General features: G+C 43.2%; 1 protein-coding gene across 7 annotated transcripts in view; it reads left to right on the top strand.

Moving 5' to 3' along the window:
• The window catches only part of PRIMA1 (proline rich membrane anchor 1), a 57,007-nt gene extending 45,690 nt beyond the window's left edge, over positions 1–11,317 (top strand). For 2 of the 7 annotated variants that reach the window (XM_083621184.1, XM_083621185.1), the window contains exons 5-6: positions 2,289–2,539; positions 5,921–11,317. In XM_083621184.1, coding sequence (XP_083477310.1) covers positions 2,289–2,475 — 187 coding nt within the window. In that variant the 3' untranslated portion in view covers positions 2,476–2,539; positions 5,921–11,317. The remainder of the gene's footprint in view (positions 1–2,288; positions 2,540–5,920) is intronic. The other 5 variants (XM_083621190.1, XM_083621186.1, XM_083621188.1 and 2 more) reach the window with 5 other exon arrangements.
• Positions 11,318–23,582: the final 12,265 nt, after the last annotated feature.

The raw sequence follows: 23,582 nt of genomic DNA, 5'->3' as shown, positions 1-23,582 counted from the left end.
CAATCAATGGACGTCTCAAACAATTTCTGTCCCGACACCCCGTCCCCAGGTTTGGGACGATGGAAACTTAAATTCCTTTACTCTCCTCCTGCAGGATTAAACAGTCAAATTCCCCCCCCCCTCCTGCTTCCAAGGGGGTTTTATTAGTTGTGGATGCAGGAAATTTCCAACTTTAAAGCAGTTTTCCAGGCAAGGTCTTTGCTTCAGTCTATATACAAAAAGCGGAAGGCGGACTTCCTGTTTAAACCTTCCCGCTTGTGCCTAATTCTTAAATTTTGCAAATTTCTTGATCCAATTCTCCGTTTTTACTCACGGGTACTTGATTTAGAGTCCAAATGTCATCAGGAAAAAGTCAGCGCTCTCCGGCGATGGCTGCGCGGCTTCCCTCCATGGAAATAGCGATCGGTTCGCAGCACCGCGCTGCTCACCCCACTTCACTCTGGAGCCCCGAAAAGGGGTTTCCTCGTGAGTAGGGGAGGCGCTCTTGGTGCTCTGCCGAACCCCACGTTCCCAGGCTTCTCCGCCTGGGATTTCTAGTGGGCCCCCGCCTTTGCCGCGGTGGGAAGACCCAATTTCCACGGAGCCCGTTCCTCCAATCGGAGGAACTCCGCCATTCGTCGTTGGCGCTAACCCGGAAGGCCTCAGGTGGTTGTTTTTAAATGTGTATACCTGCCTCTTGGGAATCTCATCTGTCACATAAACAGTGAAGGGTTTGTGTGAGGTCAGGGCACAGAAAGGCCGGCTGATAGGAAAGGCGCTTTTAAAGACTATTTGGAAGATCCGTGGAGAGACAAGATAGGAAATACAGGGGGGCCCATCAATCAAAGGCATAACTAATTCAGAGACAGGATTCTGAAAGGGCATAGGACTAGCATGGATAGACAAGACAGATGATTCCACCTTGAGGGCTGGCAATCCCATTAGGCAGCCTGAGGCAGCCGCCTCAGGAGACAGATGCTGTGAGGCAGGCAGAGAGCAGCAGCAAGGTGTCAGAGGACAGAGTTGTGTATGTCACCCAGCCTGCCTGCCCCACAGCTCGTAAACCAGCCAGCTGCCCTAAGATGTGGTGAAGACAGTGTTGTTGTAACTTTTGGCTTCCAGCCAGGTTGCATTATGCGCCATCTTGTTCTTCAGTTCAGGCAGCAAAATATCTTTGGGTTGCTGTGCACCCAGTCACCTCCCCACTTACTCTGCTTATGTTCCAAAGAATGAGGGACTTAGCTGTGTCCTGCCTACCATCCAAAACAGAGGCTCTGTAAGTAAGAAAGAGATCTTTTTTTTCTGGGCAAGCAACAGGATAGTTTAGCAGTCCATAAAGCATGATTCAAAAGTACAGTGGTACCTTGGTTCTCGAACGGCTTAGTTGTCGAACAAATCGGCTCCCGAACGCCGCAAATCCGGACGTAAGTATTCTGGTTTGTGAACATTTTTCGGAAGCTGAACATCCGACACGGCTTCTGCTTGAGTGCAGGAAGCTCCTGCAGCCAACTGGAAGCCACATCTTTGTTTTCGAATGGTTCCAGGAGTCTAACGGACTCCCGGAACGGATTAAGTTCGAGAACCAAGGTACCACTGTACAGGAGCAAGGCAAGAGATTCAGAATTGACCAGATGTAGTGGAGATGTCCGAACAGTTGGCACAGCCCTCTTGTCCAGCTTTTAAAGATAAGGTATGGTGAGCTCACTCATGAGAGTCTCTCACCAAACAGGAAATCCATGAGTGCAGTCCGATCCCATCTGCAGAGGTGGCACCTTGTTGTCGGCAACAAGACTGCCCCCCTGCCCCATAGCAACCTCTGTTTCCTGCTCAGCCACCCCCACTGGCTGTTCGCAATTTCCCACCTCTCTCCACAAAGAGGCTCTGCTCTCTGTGGGGAGAGCCAGCAGATCAGCTTCCCGGCCTGCAACAGCTGTAACCACAAGGCTACTGACAGAGTCGAGGGGCCCATGGCACCCCAAGAGTGACTTTCAATGAACGAAGACTCACTGTCAATATGCAAAGTGGGCCTAGATGCTTTATTGAATTGGACAGAACCAATTAAGGCACTTACTTTGTTCAATTTATCTTCAGTTTCAGTGTTATAAAAGCCAGTACCAGATAGGTGTCAAGGGAAATGGACACGATTCACTAAAAGTTGCTTTCACCGTAGCCGCAATGACCTTTCGATGATTGTGCTCCATATTTGTCTGTCTCCATAAATTATCTTTATGTTGGTAGCACTGGCTCTTAAATAAGAACTGGGTATATTTAATTAAAATAACTTCTAAGTGATACTCTCTTGGTTTTAGGCGTTCTGAAAATGCGTACATGCAAGCCATGGAGAGGTTGGCAGATGCTGAAGCCCCGTTTTATAACTTTGCTGGGAACCACGCAGAACAATTTTCATTTATCCAGAGCTGGAATGCTCTGTTCCTTTTAAACCAATTTTTACAAAGAGGTCAATGTGTGGTATGTAGCTCTGCTACATATATGTAGCCATTTTTTTAAACAGGTGGATGAAATACCTTTTAAAGAGCTGCCTGTATTTTCTGGCCATAGAGTGAGTATTACGGATTTCAAAAGTACTTAACACTCAAGAGATACTAATTTGAATAACTACTGCTTAAAAGATGTACTGGAGTAGGCAGGAAAGCCAAGTGGAACTGGAGTGGTTGAGAGAAGGATCTTGGTAGGCCAAAAGGAAGAGACAGAGAAAACGAAATGAAGTAAAAGATATAGAAAAAATTGGCTTTGTATGCATTCTGTAAAATCAGAAAAATGAAAACTTTCAAATGAAAAACTGCTTTCCTCAGCAGACAGATCACCTATAATTTTAGGCTATATTTTGCAATTCCATAAAGTACAATTTTTAAAAACGCAATCATTTTTTAAAAATCATGCATACTCTGCAAATGTTCAGATTTTGAATATTTTAAAATATAGACAATGCAGAAGAATGAAGAAGGAAAACATTTGATCTGTACTCCTGAAAGTCTCACTAGTTAGAAATGAGACTTGAAAGCTATAAGGTAACAGCATTTTTTTCTTGCGTGGAACAGTCTTCCACACAAAGAACAGGACTTTCTCTCGTTCTCCCCCGTGCAGCCCCTCATATGCCAACCAGATTGGGAGCAGATTTGGGAAGACCTGCATGGGAGGGTAGAGGAAGAAGTCCTACTGCATAACCAAAAGCCCACTTGCGTAATAATGGATTCCACCCATAAGGCATCAGCATCAAGACTTCTTATAAGCTGAGCATATTTTGTCATTTGCCTCCTCCAGTACTGTTCTGAAACCACCACTAACTTCTGTTAAACTTGAGTACTTATCTGCTTCCAAGTGAAAATGGCGACGAGCAAGGCTGCTTTGTCCTTGAGCTCTGCGATCTGTTTTAGTTTTAAGCTGTTTTTATCTTGAATAGTAGCCGGTTGGCTTTCAGCAGTTAATGTTAATTGCTATAAAACAGGCAAGGACCATATCTCTTTTATCTCTTTTACTTCTATGTGGACTTAAAAGCCGTATATTTTAATTGGACGACAGGAGCTGGGGGAGCAGTTGTTTTGGTTCAGCATTTTAAACTGATAAGAAACACTTAGAAGACCATCTTGAGCAAGGGATACACTGCAGATTTAACAGTTTTAATATGGCTATTACACAGACACAGACCCGTAGTGAGTGCTTCAGTTAAAACGTCCACAACTCCATTGCCAAATTTAGTCCAGAAATCTATGCTGGACTGTTGTGACTCAGCAAGTGAGACAGAGGCAACCGCAAAGTGATTGCGGCAAAATGAAATTAATATATCCTGCATGGACAGCCCTGGACCTTTACAAATGTGCAAGTAATGGTGTTGAAGAAGCCTTATCCCAAGTAGGAGATTTTGCTACATATTCCTTTAGGGTCATTCCACATCAAATCAATGCAAAAAACAAGGCTTTCGCCACACACCGTCTCAGATTTTGATGAAACTTGGTGTACACCCTTCCCTTATGGTTGAAGGAAACCCCCTTAATTTTTTTCCCTCTATCTCAAACGGTTTAAATTTTATAGCACTTCAAAGTTCCGTGAAATCTGTGTTTCTGTCCCTCTTGAGATCCTCAATCTTGTGTGCATTTTTTAATTCTTCTCCGTAACCAATGATCAGATCTCTTTGAAATTTTACACAGAGATCAATAACATAAATGTAGCTTTTTTCATGGAAAAACTAGGTTTAGGAAACTTAAATTTTCAGTGCTAGGGCACAATGCAATCAAAAGTTTCTGATGGTGAAAATTATTGCAAAGGCATGCTCTTTCTCAACAAAGAATAAAATTTATGGGTCTCTTACGTCTTGTAACAAAATTTTATGTTTTTGGACACCGTGGGGGGAAGATGGCTACTGGGTACAACTTTCCTACAATCCATAGCTGTAAAAGAAAAAAATAATGAAACAAAGTTGTTCATCTTAAAATCTAAAATAATATTGATTACAGTTTTTTTCCCCAAAAGTGCAGACTTGTTTTTCCGTTTTGGGTATTTAAAACTATGAAAATTGGCTATATCGTGAAATCAATAAAAAAAAAAATCGGTCAGAAACTTTAAATGGATTCTCTTCTCTCCAAACTGGTCTTTTCTTCTAAACTTATATCTTCAGGTTGAACGCAACTGCCTTCAACATCACCTTGATCTACGTAGCTGCTATAAATAATTTGTCTACATCTTCTGCACAATTTATCTCCTGGCTTTATACTTAATACTCTCTAGCAAATCTTTAGACTGCTGTAATGTTATGGGGCTTAGATATTTTTTGACTGGTCCTTTGTGCTTTTTAAAAGGATCCCTGCAGGTTTTTTTGAAGATACTCAAATTTCTTCAAGTATACACTTTGTGATGCAAGCAAATAGTTTCTAAGTCTTCAGCTTTAGCTTCAGTTCTTAAATGCAACAGCTCTCTGTCCTCTTCGCTTAAACTGTTAACATTCTCAATCCCTTTTCTGTGACTGAAAGTTAGCTGATGGCATTCACTAGAAGTTAACTCTCCCACACTACATATTGAATCTTCCATCTTATTCCAGTTGAAAAACACAGCAAGAGCTAGCACCCAAAAAATCAAAGATTGGATAAATTATAAGAGTGCACCACACGGCTTTGCTCACAGATACCAGAAGTAGATTGACTTCAAGGTGGAGGAAGGCCTTGCCTGGTGAAGTCTCTCCCCTCACAGGTCTCCCTCCAGGCACAGCTTCCTTATGAGGAGTCCCAGGGCTGGGGGGTGGGGCAAGGCAGGTGGAAGAAGGCCATGTCTCTCCCCTCACCTCATAATAGCATACACATCTAGCATATACGAAAGACTTCTCTGAACTGCAATCTGAGAAAACATTTTAAAATGTCTCATATTTTTAATATTTCTGAAATGAATAATTTTTTTATTAATTTAACCCTAATTTGATGTACTCATAATTGAATATAATGCATGATTTTACATTCTTTTAATCTTTTTATTGCTAGGTCTTATTTCCTTACGTGTCAGCATTTCTGACTGATTTTTTTCTTTTTTAGATTTATTAATACTATTGCCTATTGTAAGTTTGTTCTGACCTTTGGCCAGAACAATAAACTAATGAACTTGAGTACTTATCTGCCAGGAAATGCCAGCCAGGTTTTGTGAAGATGGAAATTCTTCTGAATACATTGATATATATAATCATGTTTTCATCCATCATTAACCTTCCTAAATCATCATATGCCTTTGGATTATTGACATTACTTATCCCCTGTGCAGACCAACATTCCCGAACCAGGGTTTGAAGGGGGGTTTGCAACCCCATAAGCTATGGTTAGCACTGATTGCTAATTAATCTCTTTATCTTCTTTCTCTCCCTTCTTCTCCATATATATATATATATATATATATATATATATATATATATATATATCCTTACTCTTACTGGACCACAACAAAGGAAACCACTGAGAAAAGAAGAGAATGGAACAAGTCGAGCTGAATATGCAATGACCTCCTCCCAAAACAACAAGACAGTTGATGCTAACAATGCGGTGGTATAATTTTCGAGGCTCCTCTTGAGTAGTAAACATTCAAAAGCACATGCGGCGTCTGCAAGTTGGGTGGAACGAGAGCATCGAGAGAAGCCCTGTGGCCCAGGACTTCATTTCAGAAATTGTGCACGTATCAGTTATCCTGAGAAGAAAAGCAGACGAGACTCCTCTTTGTCTAGTTGATTGTCACAAAGGGAGGGATGAACTTGCCAGTCAGGGCTACTCTGAGAAAAGACCTCACAAAAAGGCACACACTCACTGCATGCCGCGTTAGAACAAAGCAACATCATTCCGCCTCTTTCCTTTCCTTCTTATTTTTGATTGACAGTTCGTTTTTTTAAAAAAAATGCTTCAGTAGGATCCTTTGATGGCAAAGGTGATCCATCTGTGGCAGCAGCCAATGGTAATTGGGTCTGAAATCTCAAGCTTTACTTGCATGGCTTTGCACTTTTCTTTACCTTTTACCAGCTACATCCATCCCCATTCTGAATTGTTATTGCATTGTTAAGTGGCAGAGTTTCCATTGACCCCCAAGGCAGCCTCCCGACAAATTGCATGATGTCATGAAATACACAACCACATCTACAGCCTGGTGACTATGCAATTTACACAGCTGGAGACTTTTCAGACCGAAAGTAGTCACAGTAGGATCCGTAGCACTTAGCGCTGCTGATAAAAGAGAAAATTATTATAGGTAATAACATTCAAAGGTGCTTTGAATACTGTTTAACCCACAATCAGTCTTATTTCCCCATTTTGTTACCATGTAGCATTTTCTCCCTGGGTTTTGAGAAGTTCCAAATTTTTGTGTTGCTCAGTTAACAGTTTTGCACAATTTTGCACATGTATTTACACCACACAGATCTGTAGGAAGGATCTCTCTAGAATGGCTTTAAAAGAATCAGGTTTATGCGTGGAGGGAGACTGGCTGCAGTGAAAATTGAAGTCCTCCTAGCCCTCCTTGCAAGCTCAGATCTCTGGTTTCCTGGGGGACTTCTGAATAAAGGACTCTCTGCTTTAGGGAGAAAGCTGTGAAAGCTCAGTCCTCTCTCTTGACAAGGGACTGCCAACTGTGCCAAAATTATATGTGATAGCTCGTGTGTTGTACCACTTTGTGATCAGGACTGCAAATGACTTAGAAGCTGAACCCTCCAAACCCATTTTTGCGCGATACCTTATTAGGCTCAGTCACTTTAATTTCTTTAAAGAAACAGTTGCTGTTCAGACACTGGTATCCGCCCACACTTGGATTAAGATGGTTAAAAAAAACAACCCACGAAAAGATTTTCTGTCTTTCCTCTTGTACGCCTTCATTTGCCTCTGTTCCGAGAGCCGCATCAACGAAAACCAAAATGTGCTTCTTGTCTTGCTGTCAGGCTTCAGTGATATTCCGTCTTTGTGTCTTCAAGCAATCCAAACCAAGCCATCATAGCCCTGTTTGTATAGAATCACTGCATTTCGTCAGTACAGCCTATTAGTGCTGAGAAGCTGGTGTTCTGGCCCATTTCATCCAAGGATGGGCCCAGTGTACGAAACCTGTAGTGACACTCCAAAGAGCTGAACCTTCATCCAGAACCCTGTATCTGTACCAACAAAGGAGGTATGGGTAAATTCCTATTAGCAGATGGTGGGGTACAGGGGTGCCAACTTGAATAAAATATTGGGGGACCAGGTAGGCCCCACCTCACATAATCAATCACAAGATGCAGCTCACACGCCATTTAAATGGCAGTGGCCATCACATTTGGGGGACTGTCCCCTCAAATATTTCAGTGGGGGGGCCAAAAGGACCTCAGCGCCTAGGAGTTGGCTCCTTTGGTGCTCTCAATGATCACTACCACCATATTCATCTCTGGTAAGGTCACTGGCTCATGGTGTCAAAGTTAATTGTCAACTAGGTGATACACACAGCCAACCAGAAATGGATCTGCTCTGAGTATGACTAACATGAAGCATCTGTGATATTTGGAGACGTGAGGGTTTGGTTAACCATTATTTTCTTTTCAGAGGAAAAACACGGTTTTAGTAACAGAAGAGATGGTGCTAGGTGTGTCCACACAGCATCTCTCTATGTAGACTGTCTCTCACGTAATGTTCTGCATCTCAACACCTTTCTTAAAAGATAAAAGGTGATGGTGAGAGAGAGAGAGGGGACACAGGGAAACTCAAGGTTAACCCCCATTGTTATTTCTTATTATCGTTATTAATAATTAGATTTCTTACCTGACCTTCACCATAAGACGCTAGGGCAGATTATAGCCATTTCTTAAGATTAAATATTTAAAAATCAGTTTACAAGAAATTACAATAACAGGAAAAATGTGGGTCCTGGAAATATATCCCTCAGGTGTCAAGGAAAGGAAATGAGTCTTCAGCATTTGACAAAAACTGTGCAATGAAGGTGCACCTCTGTGGGGAAGAAATTCCACAACCTCAGCGGTGCCACAGAGAATGCCTCCTTCCCCCCCCCCCCCCGCCAAATTCTGAGAGGTGTAGAACTACCAAGAGCACCCACCCCACTGATTTCAGCACCCAAGAGGTCGGTAAGGAAGGAGGCCATCTTTCAGATGTTTGAGACCTAAGTCATTTTGGCCTAAACATTTGAATTTTTGAGCCCAGAATGGTACCACATGGAGTTCCTCTATACAAAAGTACCTTCTGACTGGGCCCTTGGACCTATCCTCCATGAAATATTTGAGATTTGGGTTTTTGCGAAAGTGTTATGTGTAAATATATCTGGGAAAACAAAACAAAAAAGCTGCTATTTACCCTTACGAAAGAATTCAGTGGAAATTCGTTCACTTCCCTGACTGACCTTTCTTCCCTGTCTGAGAATATAGCTAGAAAGGTGGTTGTGTGTTTTTTGGGGGGTTTTTTTACCCTTTATATCCTTTTAAATGTCAAGACTTGCTGAAGGTAGAATGAAAAAAGAAAGAGTCATTCATTCCATACTCCTTCCAGTTAGTTTGGTGCACAGCTTCTGTGTTCTTGGAGCACAGAGTTGCTCAAAAACAGTTGCCATTTTTTGACCTAGGGTTGTTTTGACTGACATATTTTCAATGGAATCCACTGTCACTTAATATTTATAATTGCACTTTCCCCCTTAATGCTGCAACAATTGTTATCTGGGTCGGTTTGCTTTTTCTACACTGCCAAGCTATTTTCAGTGTAGTTGACACCCTCCCCCCGATCCTTTCTATTTTATTGTGTCATAGGTATGACATAGTGCAGGAATAAAAGATAGAGAGATAGATGATAGATAGATAGATTTTGAAATACGTTTATTCTAATTCAGTGTGATATGCTTTATCTCAGGCATCCCCAAACTCGGCCCTCCAGCTGTTTTGGGACTACAACTCCCACCATCCCTAGCTAACAGGACCAGTGGTCAGGGATGATGGGAGTTGTAGTCCCAAAACAGCTGGAGGGCCGAGTTTGGGGATGCCTGCTTTATATGTGCTGTACACACAACCAGTCATTTAGAAGAGATGTGCTGGGGCACGAACATCTGCCTTGAGGTCCCAAGTTCAGTCCACAGCATCTCCCCCATCTGAAGGTCCGGTGTAAACCAGGGTTTCCCAAACTTGGGTCTCTAGCTTATCTTTGCACCCCGGCGCCACATATGCTTAAGATAGCCCTGGGTCCAACCCCCTGCAATGCAGAAATCTTTTGCTCAACGTGGGGCACTTTAAGAGTCTGTCCTAATCTCCAACTGAGCTAAAAATCAGAACATAAAGCTATGAATGAGGTAGAGCCCTAATACTGTACCACTGAAGAGGGCAGATGGAGGGACTTCTGTCTATATGACACACCCAAAAAACTTGTAACTGGGAGCAGGGAGGAGCTAGCGTGCCAGATACCTTTTTGCGTCCCCTACATTTTGTATGCGGAGAAATCCTATTTTATTTTTTACAATGGGGAGTAAAACTATGTACGTGCTTAGAGGATAGTACCATATGATTCTTTTGAGCATATGGCTCGGTCCTCAATCTTCAGAGCTGAAGGGCAAGTTAAGCAATGCTTTCAGGAGCTGACTCCTAGAGCTTTGAAATATAACCAGGGTTTTGTTCAAAACTGTACCAGTTGCTTGCAAAAAAACAAAAAAAACAAACCTTTCCATTAAATACCAGTGAAATGTACAAGTCTTGACAGATAAAAGCTTCTTTACAATGGGGACCCATTACACTGAAAAGATAGCAATTTACAGGGATTTAAAGTTTATTTTTTATTCTCTAAAATTAGATGCTGAAATGCTTTACATACCTAGGGGGCATGTAGTGAGCAAGCTTTTCAGCTGGGTATATCCTAGCATTGCCCTGCCTAAGACTAGCAGATTGTGTGCCATAATTTGACCCAAAGAGCTAAGATTTCCATATTTTGCAACTTTGTTCCATAATAAAAAAGATTTATGGCATAGATACTGTATACAGAGAGGGCATGATCCAGCATCATTCAAGCACTTCTGAATCCCATTTATTTCAGTGGGCGAGTAGCACGTTTTCTTAATTTAAAAAAAAAGGAATAAAATAATCCCCTTGAAATGGAGCTTAAAAGTGCTTAAATTTGTCTGGATGCTAGCCATATATTATATAGCTATGAACCTGAATTTCCATTGTCTCACACTTTGCAGTTTGGTTTATACCATGCAGGATTGAGTATAAACCTTTCCCTGTACCCATTTTGTACTCGCTCTGCACAGGTATATAAAACAACTCATAGTCCAAGACAATGGAGATTCGTGACTGTTATAAATATATTTTTATATATTCTTCACAACCCCTCCCCTGCATCTCTACAAACAAATATATGATTTTTAAACTGCAAAGATAGTGTGTTAAAAAAACCAATGCATGAATGTAAATACTCTTAAGATCTGCCTTCTTGACTGTGTACCAGGTGTACAGATTAAAACAGCTACTACTGTTCATAGGAAATCTGTACCAGTGGTTAAATGACTACGGAGTATGGCCATGATTCAAAGAGTTCCTTTGCAGGGAGGAGCACAAGCGCCTCTTGGACGCACCAAGGTGGCTGCTTTAGGAAGGGGAGGCTCAGAAGCTTTGCATGGAGCTCCTTGGATCATGGCCAAAATCAATTTCAAAATTAATGTTGTCATGTTTCTAAGACAAGCCATTAATGTATATTTAGCATTTAAGGATATTGCTCAATACATATGTTCTGTACCAAAAAAAACAAAAAACAAAAAAAACCAAACCTGTGTCGCATATACAGATCGTGCAGTACCCTATTTAAAAAGGCACCATAACTAATTTTTATTTTAAATAAAAATGTACTTATAAAAAGTTTCCCGTCTTGTTCTTTTTATGTGTATAGCTAAGAACATTTTGCTTACTGTGTGCTGCGAAGGTGACATGTCAAAATGCTTTTAATTGTTCCTAGTGCGGGGATCAACAGCCTGATCCGTTTTACTTGGAAGGAAGTTAAAGTCAGTTTAATGAGGCCATCTCCCATATAAGCATGCACAGCCTGAGTAACTTGTGCCTGGATCTGGGAAGATATTGAGCTCCATTCAACAAGTTTCACTGTTCATACCCTACTCTGCCGCTGAGACCTTATAACACCGGTCCTGAAAGACCTACATTGGCTCCCAGTATGTTTCTGAGGACAATTCAAAGTTTTGGTGCTGACCTTTAAATCCCTAAATGGCCTCATCCCAGTATACCTGAAGGAGTGTCTCCACCCCCATCGTTCAGCCCAGACACTCCAAGGGCCTTCTGGCGGTTCCCTCACTGCAAGAAACCAAGTTACAGGGAACCAGGCAGAGGGCCTTCTCGGTAGTGGCGCCTGCCCTGTGGAATGCCCTCCCACCTGATGTCAAGGAGATAAAGAATTACCCAAATTTTAGAAGACATCTGAAGGCAGCCCTGTTTGGGGAAGTTTTTCATGTTTGATGTTTTTTCGTGTTTTTTATATTCTTTTGGGAGCTGCCAGGGACACGGGTGGTGCTGTGGGTTAAACCACAGAGCCTAGGACTTGCCGATCAGAAGGTTGGCAGTTCGAATCCCTGCAACGGGGTGAGCTCCCATTGCTCAGTCCTTGCTCCTGCCCACCTAGCAGTTCAAAAGCACGTCAAGTGCAAGTAGATAAATAGGTACCGCTCCAGCGGGAAGGTAAACAGTGTTTCCGTGTGCTGCTCTGGTTCGCCAGAAGCGGCTTAGTTATGCTGGCCACATGACCCGGAAGCTGTACGCCAGCTCCCTCGGCCAATAAAGCAAGATGAGTGCCGCAACCCCAGAGTCATCCGTGACTGGACCTAATGGTCAGGGGTCCCTTTACCTTTACCTGGGAGCTGCCAACCAGTTGCTTGGAACTGAGAGCTCAGGTCTCTCATGCTTGAGTCCTGCTTGTGGATTTCCTACAGGCATCTGAGTGGCCACTGTGAGAACAGAATGCTGGACTAGGTGGACCACTGGCCTGAGCCAGCAGGGCCCTTCTTATGGTGAAATATGAAATAGGAAATAATCATAATTGAAAACATGCTTCTTGTGAAACTTTGAAGGCATCCACCAGGGATCAGCAAACTTACCGTGCCTCGGGCCGGTGTCTCCAGCGCTGATCGTGGGCCGTAGGGCGGGGGAGCGCATGCGCATACGCTATTTCCAGTGCTCCTCCGACCCGGAAGTGGGCAACCACGCAGCGCAGCGCCGGTAAGAGCGGGCAGTGGCAGCGGGAGGCGGGGGTTGCCGCGAGGCCGGATAAACGAGTTCCTAGGGCCTTTTCCGGCCCATGGGCCTTAGTTTGGGGACCCCTGGCATCCACAATCCAGCCTTTGGACTTGCTGAATCATATATTTCCCCTGTTATAGTCGCTTTGCTCTTCTCCCTTCCAGCATCTGAAGTGATGTTTTTGGGTTTTTTTTTTTAAAGATTTTTATTAAAGTTTTACAAAAAAAGAAAAATAGAAATTCACAGAATAAAAAACCATAAAATACAGAAAAAAGAAACACACAAAAAAGAGAAAAAGGAAAAAAATACAGAAAGAAAAGCACAACTAATTAAGAAAAGTTACATTTAAACAAAGAAAAAATAAAACCTTTCCATTTTTCCAATAGCCTCAATTTCATATGCTTATGTTCTTGACCTCCTCGCACCTTCCCCTTTTTGTATTCCCATTCAAATATTTAATTCAGCAAATTCTTACCCTTTGTCAAATGTTTAAACTTTGTACCATAACATATACTATATCCCTATTTTTCAACCAATTATCAATACCTTTTTTGCATAGTCTTAATAACTTTTATCACTAATTACCACTTATTACCCATCCAAGCACATTTTTAACACTCATTGATTTTATAATATTTCTGAAGATAGTCTTTGAATTTCTTCCAGTCTTCTTCCACCAACTCTTCTCCCAGGTCTCGGATTCTGTCAGTCATTTCCGCCAGTTCCATATAGTCTATCAGCTTCATCTGCCATTCTTCCAGGGTGGGTAGCTCTTGTGTCTTCCAATATTTTGCGATGAGAATTCTTGCTGCTGTTGTTGCGTACATAAAGAAATTTCTATCTTTCTTTGGCACCAATTGGCCCACCATGCCCAAGAGAAAGGCCTCTGGCTTCTTAAGGAATGTATATCTGAAGATTTTTTTCATTTCGTTATATATCATCTCCCAGAAAGCCTTAATCTTTGGGCATGTCCACCAAAGGTGAAAGAATGTTCCTTCACTTTCTTTACACTTCCAACATTTATTGTCAGGCAAATGGTAGATTTTTGCAAGCTTGACTGGTGTCATGTACCACCTGTATATCATTTTCATAATATTCTCTCTTAGGGCATTACATGCCGTAAATTTCATACCTGTGGTCCACAACCGTTCCCAGTCAGCAAACATGATGTTATGACCAACATCTTGTGCCCATTTAATCATAGCAGATTTAACTGTTTCATCCTGCGTATTCCATTTTAGCAGCAAGTTATACATTCTTGAAAGTATTTTAGTTTTGGGTTCTAACAACTCAGTTTCCAATTTTGATTTTTCCACCTGGAAACCTATTTTTTTATCCATGTTATAGGCTTCTCTTATTTGAAAATAGTGCAGCCAATCTCGCACCTTATCTTTTAATTTCTCAAAACTCTGCAATTTCAATTTATCCCCTTCTTGTTCCAGTATTTCCCAATATTTCGGCCATTTGGCCTCCATATTGGACTTTTTAAGTGCCTTTGCCTCCATTGGTGACAACCACCTTGGGGTTTTGTTCTCCAATAAGTCTTTATATCTTGACCAGACATTAAACAATGCTTTCCTGACAATATGATTTTTAAATGCTTTATGAGCTTTGACCTTGTCGTACCACAGATATGCATGCCACCCAAAGACATTATTAAAACCTTCTAAATCCAAAATGTCAGTGTTTTCAAGAAGCAGCCATTCTTTCAGCCAGCAAAATGAAGTGATGTTTTTGAACCATACTCAAGTCTATTTTGAATAGCCAAAATTAGACAGCATCCTATCGTCATTTAAGATCTCTTTTCACACAATCAAAGGAGAGCGAGGGGGAAAGGCAGCAACACAGCAGACACATCCGAGTGAGCGAGCCTGTGAGTCGGAGACAGCCTTTCCCATTTTTGATTTGCAATTTGAAGGTAATTCAATTAGACATTTCAAGCAATTTAAACATTTGTGCATTGTCCAGTGCCAAAGCATTATCATTTCTGCAGCAAACAAGACTTGACAGCCTTAGCAAGCTGAGTAAAATCCCGATGCTTCAAACCTGGGCAATGGGGAGAGAGAGAGAGAGAGATTACTAACAGAACAATCCTACATGTCTACTCAAAAGAAGAGTCCAGTGCATTCAGTGGGGCTTTACCTCATGGAAGAGGGCATCATTATCCGTTTAAAGCACATGGCTTCCCCTATAGAATCCTGGGAACTATAGTTCACCACTCAGAGCTACAATCCCTAGCACCCTAAACCAACAGCAGTTCCTAAGTTTCCTTGCAGAAGCCATGACTTTAAAAGTGCGTGGTGTGGTTGTGTTAGACTGAGTATAGGATTACAAACTAACACAACATCACCATACATTTAAAGCACTCTTATTTCACTTCAAACAGTCATGGGCTTCCCCCAAATATTTCTGGGAACTGTCATGACACTGAGAGTTCTGGGGGACCCCTACTCCCATTGCAGAGTTACAATTTACCAAATGCTCTTTGAAGAAGAATTGATTGCTAATCTACTCTGCAAATTGTAGCTCTGTGTGTTGCGTGGAGCTCTCATAAGAACTCTCAGCACAGTCAACAAACTACAGTCGCCATCATTCTTTCGTGAAAGCCATGACTGTTTAAAGTAGTATCATATTTTTGGTGTGAAGCGGCCCGAGAGTAAGTCCCGCCAGATTTATAGGGGTTATTGCTGAATGGACATGGTTAGCAAAGTGCTGTTGCTGACTCCTTTCTGTTGATGAGTAGGCCCGGGCTGGCTAACCTCCAACTATCCAGATATTGTTGGACTCTATCTCCCATCAGTCCCAGCCAGCACAGCCAACGGTCAGGAATGATGGGAGTTGTAGTCCAACATCTGGAGTGCCACCAATTAGCCATCCCTCCAATAGACCACAGCTGTTCCTCTCTGACCTTTAATTCCAGTTAGTCAATTCACATCACTTTTGAAGTCATTCATTTAACTCATGGGCTAGCAAGTCCAGTTTTAAAATCAGAACATCCCTGATATTCTGACAATACAGTGGTACCTCGGGTTAAGTACTTAATTCGTTCCGGGGGTCTGTTCTTAACCTGAAGCACCACTTTAGCTAATGGGGCCACCTGCTGCTGCCGCACCGCTGGAGCACGATTTCTGTTCTCATCCTGAAGCAAAGTTCTTAACCCGAGGTACTGTTTCTGGGTTAGCGGAGTCTGTAACCTGAAGCGTATGTAACCCGAGGTACCACTGTAATAGGATAAAAAAAAATCTCTTTTGACTTCACAAGGAGAACTCAACTTCTCTTTGAAGCCTATGGTTTAATCAGCCTTTAGCCCTGATTCCTACCTGAAACCAAACATAAGTACCGTATTTTTCCATGTATAACACAACCCCATGTATAAGACGATCCCTATTTTTGGAAGCCCTCAACAATTGTTGAGGTTCTTTTGCAAGCTTCTTTTGTGAGCTGTTGAGCAGCTTTTTGATGATCCCCCGCTCTGGCTGACAGAACTGGTGCCGTAATACACCGCATACTGGCACTCACCAAATACTCTTCCTAACCTGGGAAGAGCGGGTAAGCAGCCTCCCCTCCGACATTTCCCTGCTTCCGCCACAGCACCAGTCCTCGCTTACTTAGCATATTAACCCGTGTATAAGACGACCCTCAAATTATCACAAAAAAAATCAGAAAAAATGTCATCTTATACATGGGAAAATATGGTTTATATAACTGTCTCTGCACATATTCATGCCTTGTCACTCTATCCTTCCTTTCCTTCTCTATCTTTCATTGTTGCACTGTTAAAATGCAGATATTGTAACCCCCTGCTCTGGTGGCATGGCATAAATAAATACACAAGTTGAATACAAAACTAAAATAAATGGACCCAGAACTGCTTGTTACGGTTTGCCCATGCAAACTGTCTGTGGGTACTAAGTCAAACAGGGCTTTCAGCACAAATGTGAGCACCTTGAATTGGACCCCGAAACAAACTGACAACCAAGGTAGCTGTTTTATAACAACACAGGAGCCTGCTGGATCAGACCAATGGCCCATCTTGTCCAGCATCCTGTTCTCACAGTGGCTTGCCAATTTCTAAAGTAGCTTAGGATATGCCAGGGGGCAGAATGTTTGAAAATGTAACACTGCATATAAAAGGTAAAGGTACCCCTGACCATTAGGTCCGGTTGTGGGCAACTCTTCGGTTGCACTCTCATCTTGCTTTATTGGCCGAGGGAGCCGGCGTACAGCTTCCGGGTCATGTGGCCAGCATAACTAAGCCGCTTCTGGCGAACCAGAACAGCACACGGAAACACCGTTTACCTTCCCGCTGGAGCAGTACCTATTTATCTACTTACACTTGACGTGCTTTTGAACTGCTAGGTGCCAAGGGATCCAGCATTTGTCCGCAGCTTCTGAGCCATGTGGCCAGCATGACTAAGCTGTTTCTGGCAAACCAGAGCAGCGCATGGAAACACCGTTTACCTTCCTGCCGGAGCGGTACCTATTTATCTACTTGCACTTTGACGTGCTTTTGAACTGCTAGGTTGGCAAGAGCTGGGACCAAACAACGGGAGCTCACCCCGTCACAAGGATTCGAACTGCTGACCTTCCGATCGGCAAGCCATAGGCTCTGTGGTTTAGACCACAGCCCCACCCGCGTCCCTAACACTGCATATAGAAAACCATAAATCTCATGTATAAAATAAATTATAACTACCACATCAGAGGTAGGCTAGCCCGCAAACGTACATGCATGTGCTATTTGCTGAGTGCAGGGGTTAATCTTATTATTTTATTTCATTGGAACAATTTAAGCATCCTACCAACCTATCAACCTTTGTACCTGCAGCTCAAAGCATTGCAGTGCAGGCAAAGCTTTGCCCCTTGGTTCTGCTGAATATATCACAAGCCTGTTCAATAGCCTGAGTGCACTCTGAAGGCATTTGTCTCATATATGATAGAGTATATCATTTGTTCGTGCTGTCTGGCTCCTTGCCATTGAGGAGAATAATCTTGGATGCCTAAAAAAGCCAACTCATCTGTTTTGATGGCTGCAGTCTAGCAGCATGTTCTGGAAACAAATGGCCTTTTATCTAATAAAGAAACCAAGCTGGGCCTTTTATCTAATAAAGAAATCAAGCTGGTGGAAACAACATGGGGTTCTGTGAAATTCCAAAAATCTGAAGGCATTTAGCAAGGACATTTTCTCTGGAGCAAATCACAATCTCTCCCTCCATCTCTCCCCCTCTCTCTTAACCACTACAGCATATATCCAAAATATTACTCTGCACTTTCAGACCCTTCAAATGTCCCTATTTTCCAGGGACATCCCTGATTTAGAGAAGCTCTCTCAGTTTCTTATTTGATCCTGGAATGTCCCACTTTGGAGAAATGTTGGAGGGTATGGAGTTATACCACCCCCGAGCCGTCTGAAGGCAAACCTGTATAGAGAAGTTTTTTAAATGTTTAAATGTTTAATGTTTTCTTATGTTGCTTTATATGTTGGAAGCTGCCCGGGGCAACCCAGTAAGATGTGTGGGGTATAAATAGCAAAAAAATTCATGATGGAATGGGACGTCTCTATTTTCATCAGAGAAATGTTGGAGGGTATGCACTTTCCCCAAAAAAAGTTGCAGCGTGACATGATTTGCATCATCGCTTCAAGTCCAGAACTTTCTGACTCCCCAAACTATTCTCAAACACAAGGCACTGTTAACAGATTTATTACGACTGCAGTCCTAAGCATTACTACGTGGAAGTAAACCCTGTTGGTCTGGATGGAGGCAGAAGTGTCAGAGGTGGCTGCTTGTCACCTTCATTTTGGATGAACGCAGCTTGATTTCCTGGAGAATGTTGACAGGCTATTTGAGGTCAGGAAGGCCACTACATGAAGCTTAGATCACTGTCCTCCCTGGCTTGTTAAACCCAGACAGCTAGAGTGAAACCTTTGCTGGGGGGGCTCTGTGACTAAACAAAACTAAGTGATATTCACAGTACTGTATAACTTGTGGGATATTTACAATGCAGTTTGCTAGACAGGCACATGATAAGAGCTGAAGCTCAGAGTTTTCCTGTAAGTTTGCTGGAGAGAATTCTCACCAACAGCAGCAGAGCAAGCCGATCAGGTGCCTGGGGCAGTGTGCACGCCCTCCGCCATGGGGGGGGGGGGCCAGCCGGCCATGGGGTGGGGCCAACCAAGGCAGGATGCTCCGCGGGGCCTCCGATGAGTCTGCCTGCCTCCTCCCACTCAGCCGCCCTACAGCTGAGGGGCAGGCAGCAGACGGACCGTTTGGGGCAGTGCGGAGCCTGTGGGCGCCCAAGCCACCGCATCACTCCCAGGAGAGACACGTGGCTCGGGTGTGCTGCAGGCTCCACGGTAAGTGCCACCCGCCATTTTTTCACCCCTCCAGTGGTGACACCTGGAGTGGCCTGCCCCCACCACACACCCCTTCCTCCACCCCTGGCTCCCACTGTGCCCTGACAGGGGAAAGGCATCTCCTCACCTGGCCGAGCACATCCTCTTGGCTCGTTGACCTCATTCCAGCAATGTGAGAACATCTACATGTCTGAGCTCCAACAAGGCTGTTTGTGTGATTATTGGTTTTTTTGGGGGGCGGGGGGAGAATACCAGGAGAATCCAGCCTGCCTTAAAGCATCCCCGATTCCTTAAACTAAAAGGCTAAAACTAGCCTATCTAAGCTTCTCTTGTAAGCTGCAACATGATGCACTCTGCTGAACTCACAGATGTGAGGAAGGAAGGATAATATCTAGGAAATATATCTTTTCCTAGCATCTGTGCACATCCCTACATAACTAACTGCCATGATATCCTTTCCCCCAATGCTGTTTCGTGGGAATGCTTTGGTAATTGTTAATGAGTTTAAAAGAAGGAGCGATGAAATTCCCCGCCACCTTAAGAAACCATCATTTTGTAATGATAACCTGAGGGCCATGAGGCAAGGTGGAGCAGTGTTGAAGTATTCCAGCAAGTTTTCGCTGGAAACTGCTGTTGCTTATCTGCTGATGGCAGGGCGGAGAGGGCCCTGAAGAGGAGCACTGCTTCTTTAGCTTCCCAGGTAAGAGTGGCATGGCAACATGTTCCTATTTTGCCTTGAGCAGCAAAATGGGGCACAGCACCCCTCGACAACCCTATTAACTATGGGTCAGTTTCCAACCTCCCATTTCTGAGGGAGATGGGGCTCTGTTGGAAGCAGTCATGCTTTTGATACCAGTTGCTGGAAGCCATGGGAGGGGAGGATGCTCTTGTGCTCGGGTCCTCCTTGCGTTTTTCCTGCACGCATCATCCTGGCCACTGTGAGACGAGGATGCTGAACTAGATGGCCTTATGGGACAGTTTAGGGGGGTGGAATTTCAGTAGGAAAATAATGCCTGCAGAAAGGGTTGGAGCTCTTCCCCCACAGTGGCAGAGGTTAGTACAATTTTTAAAAGAAACAGGCGATCCAATTACAAAGTCCCTGTAATCTCTTTTTAATTTTTTTATTATGATTATAAATTCATTAAGGTGCACGGAGGAACCCAAGGAGAAGGAAAAAGAAGAAAGGCCATCACCTCACATTGACAATACGTTTAAACATAAATGCACCCATTGTAGCTTATAGAAAGACAGCCGTTTATGTCACCCAAATGTCCAAACAAATTGGTGCTTGTAGAAAGGATGCTCAAATGTAGCAAGGTCTTCAGATCATTGCATAATAGATGGCGCTTATTTATCCTTCCATGCTCTATCAGTCTCTTAGTGACCATTAGGCACATAACATCCAGTCTCATTGTCCCCATACAACAGAAATATAATTCAAAAGTATGCGAACACCTGTGAATTGCTCTGTAATCTCACCTAGACTGGCCCATAAGCATTTGCATGAAATCAATGGTGTTTGAAAGTGCTTAACTCAGGCTGAATCTTGCCTGGTTTTGCATGTTGTGCAATAGCCTCACAAGAAGATCAAACCTATCCATTCTGAAGGAAATCAGCCCTGAGTGCTCACTGGAAGGACAGATCCTGAAGCTGAGGCTCCAATACTTCGGCCACCTCATGAGAAGAGAAGACTCCCTGGAAAAGACCCTGATGCTGGGAAAGATGGAGGGCACAAGGAGAAGGGGACGACAGAGGACGAGATGGTTGGACAGTGTTCTCGAAGCTACCAGCATGAGTTTGACCAAATTGCAGGAGGCAGTGGAAGACAGGAGTGCCTGGCGTGCTCTGGTCCATGGGGTCACGAAGAGTCGGACATGACTAAATGTCTAGACAACAACAACATGGGCCAAATGCATGAACTTCAGTTGTGCTAAATTGTTCATAATAAATCATTATTTATAACGGAATTTCCAGACAGATTAACCCAAGTTCACTTCCAGCAGTGTTTCCCGCCTCACATGCATCTCATTCACTTGACTCTCTGCTAATTAAATGTGACTTTCTCAGTAGAAACGATTTTTCCCACTCAATTGGACATTTTGACTTGGCGGGCATGAAAAATGGGCCCTCCCATTCTCAATGCTAGCTTTCCATCTCTGTCCCACACACTAGCATGCGCCGTGTGTCATAATGAAAGGCAGAGCTTTATCAGTTCCCCAGAGGGAAGATATACCGCATTGTTTTGAAGCTTATAGTCCACAGACTATCCACAGAGCTAGATTGATGGCCTTATGTATCCTACCCTGTGTATTCTTGATAACCAGGTTTAAGGAAATCCATCTCACAAATATGATACAAGTAATGGCCACCAGAGGCTGAAGGAAACACACAATTAAATTAGGCTCAAAAGGATGAATCTTGTGATGGTTATGGGTTGCAGTAGCAGCTCTTACACAATTTGTGTACCTACTGTGGGCCTGAAAGCAGTTCACACTGGCTCAACAGCAGTGTAGTGGTCTGGGGTCGGGGGGGAGTGTCAAGGATTCATTACCGTTTCTGCAACAGGGTCACCATCTCTGGGGTCCCACAGCTGCCCAATCAGCATGAAAGGGGAGCTCTTTAGCCACTGCATGCTCCAAAGCTAAGCATTTAGGAACATTGAAAGCACAAGGTGCTTCAGTTTAAAGAGAATGGTGCACAAGCTCTCTTAACATGCAATTGAACTTCACGGAAAACACAAAATTCAGTCCAAAAGGTGGTATTGGCAGGGGGCCACCAGGGAGCGCACTGGAAGATGGCCAACAATAACATCTCTCCGACCCACACGAGGTAATTAAGAGGCTGTGATGGGAGTATGCAGCCTCCCTTGCCCCCCCCCAAGGGAATGGGGGGGACTGCCTTGCCTGCTGTGCCCATAATCCACCCCCAGATTCAAAAGAAGGGGGTGAGGGCACTAGGCATAAAGCCCTCGGGTGGAGTCCGGCTCTCCCGGACGCTGTCTCTGATCTCTGATCGTGCATAAGCTCGAGATATTTAGTTGGAATGAAGCAAATGCACATATTTCAAGTGAAGAGCGGGAGTGAAAACTGCTAACTGAAGTGACCTCTGTGAAACGAGAGCAACAGGTTTGGATTTAACGGAATACAACATGAAGAAATTACATCAGGTTCAGTATGCCGGAGCGGGACTGGATGGGGGGGGACTTTTTTTCTTTTCTTCTATGTGATTAATCAATAACCCCTTCTCAAAAAGAATAACCGACCTAAGCAGGATGATTAAAAACTGTGTGGAAATAATTTACTACCAAAAGCTTGACATGTGAGATCGAGAAAAAGAACAAGGGCTTTTGATGGCGCAGCAACAAAAAAGGAGTCGCCATTTTGACGGGTCTTGTCAAAAGATTTATCGGGAGGAGGAAAGCTTTGTTTTCATACTGGATTCCTGGTAGAACCTCCTCGAGGACTGAGAAAGAGGGACAGACCTGCGAAAAGTGAATAAGTAGACAGCAAGAATGCTTTTCTTTATGGAAGCAATGAAACACGGCGGCTGTCTGAAATACGACTCTTGGACGAACGGAAAAACCCACACAGGAATACAAATTTGTTTGAACCTGTTTATGGAGACAATCAGAGGCCACAAAGACAAAGAGAGAGGAAAAATATATGAAAACAACTAGAAGAGATGTGGAAAACAGCAAGAAAGGATTGGACAGAATTTTGAACATTATTTGGACAGATTTGTGGACTTTTAAAGCAGTAGCAATAAGAGGATTGGACCCCTTTCGGAACTTGAAATATGGGTACCCTCAACAAAATTTAAAATTAGGCTCTGTAATTCTGAATTTATGTGATTTGATTTGATATGATTGGTCTGTTAATAAAAATTATTTAAAAACAAAAAAACAAAAGGTGGTATTGGCACACTCTGAATCCTTTTGCCTCTGCATGCACACAGAAAATAGCAGATATAGTTAAAAACAAAACACGGAGATTGCAATGCCTTCCTAATTATTTTTGTTGTATAAGGCTATTGTATAATCTTAGAAGTAGTGCAGCTGAGGAGGCATGGATGTGGCTCTCCTGAAGGGACTCTGCACTTCTGAATTTGCCACTGCACTGCTGAGGTTCACACATCCATATTCCTCACTTGATCACTGCACCTGCCTGTGTGTCATAGAAGCTCGAGGAGCGATGTGAATACGGCAGCCAATGCAAGGAAACCCACCAGTGCAGAATGGAGCCCATTTCGACAACGTTTTGCTGATGGTCCCCTCAAGTATGACGCTATCCCATCTCTTAATTTCACAACAGATTTGACACGAGCAAAATTACTTCTTCACACAGCACATAATTAAACTATGGAATTTGTTCTGATAGCAACCAGTGATGGCCATCAACTTGGAAGACTTTAAAAAAGGATTCGACTAAGGCGTAGTGGACAAGGCTGTTAATGGCTATTAGATAGCTATTTTCTACTTCCGCTGTCAAGGCAATATGCCTCTGAAAATTGGTTTCTGGAGAAGAAAAG

The sequence above is a fragment of the Podarcis filfolensis genome, assembly GCF_964270895.1.
Source record: "Podarcis filfolensis genome assembly, chromosome: 1".
Lineage (NCBI taxonomy): Eukaryota > Metazoa > Chordata > Lepidosauria > Squamata > Lacertidae > Podarcis > Podarcis filfolensis.
Note: the sequence above shows the minus strand (reverse complement) of the source record. Positions and strands in the feature narration are given on the sequence as shown.